Consider the following 8,528-nt stretch of genomic DNA (forward strand, 5'->3'; position numbering starts at 1 on the left):
GTAAAAGATGCTCCATAAAAAGATTACAAGAATTTAGTTCCTTGTAATATACATTGAAGAATAAATGTAAGAAAAATCGTGCAAACTAACAAATCATAGAAAATAAAATTATTTTCCACAACTGATAAAAATCTCAGCTCAGTTTTAGAGAAATTCTTAAATAATTATGCGAGTTACAATCTCCAAATTACACACATATGAGAAAAGTGAACCACTTGGTAAAATTAAGTAAAATCAGACACATACTGAATTTGTTTGGCGTGAAATAAGTCAGTATTGCAGAGACAGGTAACAGCGACCACGGCCTTCAGAACTGATGTCTTTGCCCGCACGATCCAAGTATGTTTCCCCAAAAGTTCTCAAAGCTTTATGGACAGGTACTCGAATGGTGACATAAATTAAGCGATCCTTCATGCATATCTGAACTCCCATCACAGGTCAAGAAAATAAATAAAGCAATTCAACACCATAAAAGAAGATGAAAAAATGCACGTACTACACTTCTGCCTTATATTATTGAAACCATTCAGCACTACTAGACAGAATTACAAATGGGTTACTGAAAAATGGTGAATAGGTAATAGTCGTCTGTCCTGTCTATGAGGTAAATTCTCACGAGTAAGAAGTCCTAAAGCAATAGGAGAGAAGAGTTACTGTTTGTTTGTTTACGTAGAAAGCTGATATATGTGAGTATGTGAGTTACAATACCTAATATAATTCATTAGACATCAGAAGGAATACGGTGGGTGTTTTCCGATCAAATCAAACAAGAAAATTTATAGAAAATAAGGATTGTCGGTATAAGTTAGCAATCGTGTATATAGATAAATGTTTGCGATTTAACCGTTATGTGAGAAGTTTTCAAGAAAATGAATAAAACAATAAGTAAGTAAACATGTATCAGGAAGTTATCACGGTATTCAAAGAAATGCAGTGTGGAGGAAATGAAAAATTTTTTTTTTTTTTTTTGAGTAAACCTCACTTTCGCATATGAAGACACAAAGGTGTCTGGTTTGGCGCAGAAGTCCAAGCCAAATATGGTAATTTATCTACTGAGGAGATGATGAAGAAACAAGAGAAGACAATAAATAAGCAAAGTTTCTGAGATGATGAAATGGCTAATGAACTAGGTGTGGGGTGTCTTATGATTATTGATGATTCGGTGATATTTTTGATAATGAAGAGAAGCTACAGGGTTTTGATCCTTGACTCAATCTACTGGCTTGTAATGATTATTATATATATATATATATATATATATATATATATATATATATATATATATATATATATATATATATATTATATATATATAGATATATATATATATATATATATATATATATATATATATATATATATATATATATATATATGTGTGTGTGTGTGTGTGTGTGTATATATATATGAACCTTGACTCAACCTGCTGGCTTGTAATGATTATACACACACACGCACATATATATATATATATATATATATATATATATATATATATATATATATATATATATATATATATATATATATATATATATATATGAGCCTTGACTCAACCTGCTGGCTTGTAATGATTATACACACACACACACACATATAATATATATATATATATATATATATATATATATATATATATATATATATATATATTATATATTCTTCTTCGTTTGACGTGCCTTTTCCCATTTCTTATATGGGGTAAGCACGATGCCTTCTTTTGAAGGACTTTGATTTGTCGTTAGGGTAGACCGTAGCCTTCTGATCGGCTGCCCTGCCTGACATCGCTTAGACCATATATATATATATATATATATATATATATATATATATATATATATATATATATATATATATATATATATATATATATATATATATATATATATATATATATAATGGAATCAGTCTGTATTCGAAATAACTAAATATCTTAATAAACGCAAAAGGGCATAACAGAAAAGACCGATAATAACCGAGACATAGAGAAAAGGCAGAAAAAAAGATTACGAATTGAGTAATCCCAGACGTTGAAGCCGACCGACCGGCACCTATAAGAAATATGTTTTGTTTCTCGCATGTACAAAACATGTGGTTAGCTTTCAGTGAATCTTTCACTAGAGGTCAGAAGTTAATCGAAATAAGAACGCCATGAGAGCCTTTCCCGAGGCAGATGGTCAAGATTCTTATTTTCAGAAAGAGCGTTATGTATAGAGACTTTTGAACCTTCTAGAAGGCAGTGAGAAATAGATTATCGAGGGAGAGAGACAGACCGAGTGGTGACAGCGGGAAGTGTTTGTGACAGTGGCGCATTCAAAACCATGAACAGAAACAAAGTCCGCATTTTGAGACGTAGAATTTTATTGTACCTCCCTCAAATCAGCGACAGTCAGACTCGGTTTCCAACACCCAGAAATAACCCAGGTGGAAATTATAATTTAATAAGGAGATGAATAAAATTTAAGAAACTAAACAGTCTAAATTCATCTCCCAAAGTGATAATTCCTTGTCGCACATAAATAACTGTTTAAAGAAGAATTAAGAATTTTATAAATTGTTCCCATGGAATTAACATTCCAGTCTGAAACAAAAGAAGCCTCTCGGACACCTCTACCTTAGACCTGATTGCAAGAAGGCAGTCTAGATATTATATATATATATATATATATATATATATATATATATATATATATATATATATATATATATATATATATATATATATATATATATATATATATACATATATATATATATATAAATATATATATATATATATATATATATATATATATATATATATATATATATATATATATATATATATATATATATATATATATATATATATATATATATATATATTGTATGTGTGTGAAAGAGGTGGGTGTATTAATATCAGATGACCAGTGAAAATAAGTCAATGAACCACAAGATTTTAGATATGAGATAAAAATACAAATCCGCTCAAAATTTAAAAACATGAGGAACTTTTTCCTGCGGTGTCCTAACCCTTCCAAATGGCAAGATCTCTTTACAGAGTTACATTAAACCGCACAGAGGCGAGAGAAGGCTTAGCCAGATAGAATTTGGACCCACTCAGACCGCATTACGTCCCGAGACCAAAGGAATGTAATGAAAGCTCTTTCCGGCTTTTACTCTCTGTCTGTCTGTATGTTTGTCTGTCTCTGTCTGCCTCTTTGTCTCTCTCTGTCTCTCTCTCTCTGTCTTTCGCTACACTTCGGACGGGTGACTACCAAAATCTCTTTCGCTCACGATTTCCGCTGTGGAGCTTTTCCTCTCTTGAAAGAAACTGTCTACCTAAGGGTCTTGGATGTATTTTGCTTTCGGTTCCGGAGCTCGATACCTTGATGGTATTGTACAACTCTCCATGTGCTTGCGCTTTCTCTGTTGTATTCAGGTTGGCCATTACTAGTATTAGTGTTTTTTCAGACTTTAAGTCTTTCACATAATTTATCTTTTTGGTGGGTGAATTTTTAATATTTGATTTTAATAATAAAATACCGTAATAATAATAATAATAATAATAATAATAATAATAATAATAATAATAATAATAATAATAATAATTCTGTTGGACGTACTCAACACAGTCACGCGCATATAACAGATATAAAATTCTCCTTCACAACGGGAATGACCTGTGTGATAGTCTGCAGGGCACTTGCCTGTCATTTCATTCTTGAGTTCAATCTCGGTGTTAAGTCAAAATTTATTTATAACAATTCTGTCAATGTTAGTGGCATCTGTATGTTTATATCTCTGTATTTCCAGTGGTCTGCTAAACCTTAGGTCCGAAATAGCGAAATCAAAAATCGATGGAGTCGTCACGGGGTAGCGGTCAAAATGTACCTGATTAGCTCTCATCGCGTTACCTTGAAGTTAATAATAATAGCAATGGCAGCCAAAATTTCTGTTTTATTTCCTTAGTAAACCGTTAATTTTCTATTAAATAAAAAAAAAACTTGTTCCTGTCGGGATCGTTGAGAGGTTTATATAATTTTAGGTTTGCATACTAAGCAGAGTGCATGGAAACTGAATGTGATTCTTTTCGGCTTCCACGGTAAGTTTAGCCCTAGGTCAGTAAAATCATTCTTCCAGGACGATGAATTAACATAACAGTTGATTTGGTAAGCCTGTATAGCAGTGGTTCCCAACCAGGGGTCCATGGAAGAATTTCAAGGGGTCCATAGAGATGACAGGAAGATTTATTGCTTCCTGAAATGACGAGTGTCATGAATATACGTGATATATGGATTTTTTCAAGAGAAAAGCTGATGAACTGAAGAGGCAAAAACTTGATGCGACTGGTAGCTTCCAAGAGAAGAGAGGGAACATCGTGGAAGCATCATACAGAGTGGCTTATTCAGTAGCACGGAAGAAAAAGCCACACACAATTGCTGAAGAAATTATCCTACCTTGTGCAAAAGAAATGGTTAGACTGGTTCTTGGAGCAGAAGCAGCACAGAAACTAAGAGATGTATCTCTTTCGAATAATACTATCCAGCGAAGAATCAGGGACATGTCAGGTGATGTGAAATATCAAATTATTGAAGAGATAAAAGCATCCCCCATTTTTGCTATACAGGTCGATGAATCCACTGATGTAGCAAAGGCGTGCCAGCTGTTGGTATACTGCCGATACCTGTTCAAAGGCATAATCAAGGAGGAATTTCTTTGCTGTCAAAATCTTGAAACGTCAAGTACGGCCACTGATGTGATGAATGCTGTGTCATCGTTTTTGACAGGCATGGTTTGAGTTGGAATAATCTTGTTGGAATCACAACTGATGGAGCTCAGCCATGCTTGGGTCGAGGTTGGGTTTCCAAAAAAAAATAAAATCCAAAGCACCAAATGCAGTTGGTGTGCACTGCTTCATTCATCGGGAGGCTCTGGCTTCTAAATCGCTTCCTTCTGGGCTTCTCACAATTTTCGCTGGTATTGTCAAGGTCGTGAACTATGTGAAAAACTCTGCCCTCAACACGAGACTGTTCCAGCAACTGTGTCATGACATGGAATCCGAACATAGTTCCTTGTTCTTTTATACATCCGTCAGGTGGTTGTCTGCAGGGAGATTTTTGTCCCGCTTCTTCTCTCCTCGCCAGGAAGTTGAAATGTTTCTTGATGTACAGAAAAAAATGTGACCTGTTGGATGATATTGAAATCAGAACACTTTGAGCTCCACCTTGCTTATCTTGTGGACATATTTGAAATCTTCAATCAGCTGAACTTGAGACTCCAAGAAAAGGATTCAAACTTGTTCAGCCACTGTGACTCAATACATGCATTTTTGGCCAAATTGGAGCTGTATATGAAGAGAGTGAGTGTAGGAAAATTTATGGATGTTTCCATCATTGAATGAAGTTCTTGCTGATGGTCTGCTTTCAAGCACCTTGTCCAAGGAAATCATGGATCACTTGTCTCAGCTAGATGATGAAAGAAAAGTTCATTGAGCTTATCCACGATTCAACAGCCAAGAATGTGTTCCAGTCAAACTCCTTGTCTAGCTTCTGGTGTTCAATGATGGAATCATATCCAAAAATAAGTGATCTGGCAGTTCGAGTTCTTTTGCCTTTTGCTTCAACCTACCTGTGCGAAAGTGGGTTTTCTTCATTACTTGCAATAAAAACAAAATCAAGGAACAAGCTGTCTGTGGAAGATGACTTCAGATGTGCACTGGCTGCCACTGAGCCAAGGATTCATGAGCTGGTTGCTCAAAAACAACCACAAAAGTCCCATTGAGAAATATAAAGTGACATACTTTTTAGCAACCAATGAAAAGTTTCATTCACTGCTGTTATTGTGATTTTTTTGTGTTTTATTCATACATGTGTTTTATTCATACAGGTTTTGTGATTTTTTTTATTCATACATGTGCTTGCAAGCTCAAAAATAGGGCAATTATTATAAAGGTAGTTTTTGCGTACAATACCTACAACTATAACAACATTAACATAAAATTTTTCCTATGTATTTTACTTAAATAAAAAAGTGCTGAACGGAATGTTTTCTGATTTCATATAAATAGGCCTACAGCTTAATCAGCATAACAATGCAAGGCATTTTACATGAATATATCCATTTTTTGCAGAAAAATCTTTTATTAATTTTGCTGGCTTAACCTATTTCGTTGTAGGGGTCCACAGGTGAAAAAGTGACAGGAAAAGGGGGAACGGGACAAAAAAGGTTGGGAACCATTGCTGTATAGGCATGATAAAAGCCATTACAATCAAATACGTTTATATTTTTAAAGTTTCAGTAATTACTTGTAATTAAGAACTAATCGCACAGATATACGTAGCATCACTGTTTAGCTTCAGTTAATAAATTTATACTATAGTATACACATAAAGCAAGAAATGTCCAACCGTTCTCATTCCTAAACACGAAAAACCGTTGAAAACAAAGGTATGAGGTAAGTTGTACATAAGGCTTTGATTTTTCAGGAGTCTGAGAAGCTTTTGGAAATTTTAAGACTACTGCTAACTTCAAAGCGCCATCGTGTTATTTAAGTTTTACGCAAAGAGCAGCAGCGTGTTTTTGGGATGGGATGTGGCAATCCTTTTTAGTAACCTCGCAACAGAAACACGGGAGATCCCAAATGCAGTTCACAAATATGCTGTTTCTTACCGTATGAAAGTTAAAACGATTTCTCGGAGCTCTTGGGTTCCTCTGCATAGAACAGCAGAGTTACCTGAATTCAAAATTCTTCGTGCACTATTGACACTAAAATTTACTGAAAATATGATGTCCCTGTTTGTGTGAGTTTTCCAATGATCTCTTTGGTAAACCCGTACTGTAAATTCAGCCTAATTCAAATGCACGTCACACGCAGTCATACACAGAAATAAAGCAAAAAAAAAAAAAAAAATAAAGCATGCACAAAGAACATGGTAGTTTAAATGTGCTTACTACATTTAGAAAATTTTGGGAACTGATGGCGGTGATACAATGGTTTAAATTTTTTGTCTAAAAATGTATTATTGACAAAATTGATAGACTTAAGGTATGTAATACTCTACTTATTGCACTAGAAAAGTATGTAGTAATAATATTTTGGGTATGTTTATTGATTTATGCATGTCGCATTTAAAAATTGGCAGAGATCCGAACAAGTTTACGTCATTAACCCTTCTTTGACTATTCACGTATATATACGTTCGGCTACTTTTCGTCACAAAGACTATTCACGTATATATACGTTTGCCATTTCCCGCCATTATGGCAGATTTTTTTCGCGTTAAAATTATTACCACATGCAAGTCCAAGATATTCTACGCCAGTACAACACAAAGACTACAATATATTAACCAAGATTATAGAATTATTATAATATTTTGATATCTGGCTATCATTGTTGGCGGACATAGTTGACATTTGCGACGGTGCCCTTAGACAGTGACAGTTCTCGAACCTGACGATGGTAACGCTACCAAGGCTTCTGTTTTGCCCTTAGGGGAGGTTTATCAATAATTCCCTTTCACGGTGGATGAGAGTCCAGATATTTGCTGCTTCCTTCTTATTTTCATGATATTTTTATGTACTGATAGGAGTCGACGTTTGCAGGTAAAAGCATCCTTATTATACGCCTACAAGTATGAATTGCATTATTTTTTTCAGTACCTGGGAACGGTTAATGTATGAATAAGGATGGAAGGAGTTGAGAGAGAGAGAGAGAGAGAGAGAGAGAGAGAGAGAGAGAGAGAGAGAGAGAGAGAGAGAGAGAGAGAAATTTTCGGGCATTTATACGCAAAGTCCTGTAAAGGCAAACAGTCGATTTCGTAGTAAAAGCAAATTACCGATGCGCGAAGTATTTGCAAACAAGCAGTATGTAATGTTTATTTTTTATAATAATTCTAAATGGTAAAACATCTCGTCAAAATATCCCAAGTGACCTTGAGAAGAGAGCGGTTTACAACTTATCTGGGTGGGGCACAAGGAAGTTACGGTGGGGCAGAGTACTTATATTAGGATTATAGGGGTAACCACGGTTTGTAAACAACTTACTGCGACACACGTGTACTGTTTACTTATTGTTTACTTGTAGGCTATGCATTGTTACATTTTCTACTTCGAAGTAATACCATGCCTCAGATATGACATAATATGGCATCCTTACTTTCCCCACTTTCACCATCCCATCATGTTTGTCGGCTATATATAAAATCCCATGCTACAAGGCATTCCACTCAATCACTAAATATTGAATGTCTTTTTATAAATGTTAGAATAAAGATTATTCTAATAAATAATGAAAAACTAGGTTTTGCTTATTCCTGCTATATGTTTGCTTGAAGGTAAAGCCTGCTGAATGTGCAATTTATAGTGCTATGTTGCCATAGCCACACACACACACATACACACACACACACACACACACACACACACACACACATATATATATATATATATATATATATATATATATATATATATATATTATATATATATTTCAATATAAACTGTTATTTTTCTCCTTTCTGTTACTATGATCAGATCCTGAAATG

At 34.3% G+C, this 8,528-nt stretch overlaps 1 protein-coding gene across 1 annotated transcript; it reads left to right on the forward strand.

The window, feature by feature from the left end:
- Positions 1-4,273: 4,273 nt before the first annotated feature.
- LOC136841073 (protein FAM200C-like) lies at positions 4,274-4,780 on the forward strand. The gene has a single exon (XM_067108126.1). It carries the CDS (start codon positions 4,274-4,276, stop codon positions 4,778-4,780), a length of 507 nt encoding a protein of 168 aa, XP_066964227.1.
- Positions 4,781-8,528: the final 3,748 nt, after the last annotated feature.

This window comes from Macrobrachium rosenbergii, chromosome 8, assembly GCF_040412425.1.
Source record: "Macrobrachium rosenbergii isolate ZJJX-2024 chromosome 8, ASM4041242v1, whole genome shotgun sequence".
Lineage (NCBI taxonomy): Eukaryota > Metazoa > Arthropoda > Malacostraca > Decapoda > Palaemonidae > Macrobrachium > Macrobrachium rosenbergii.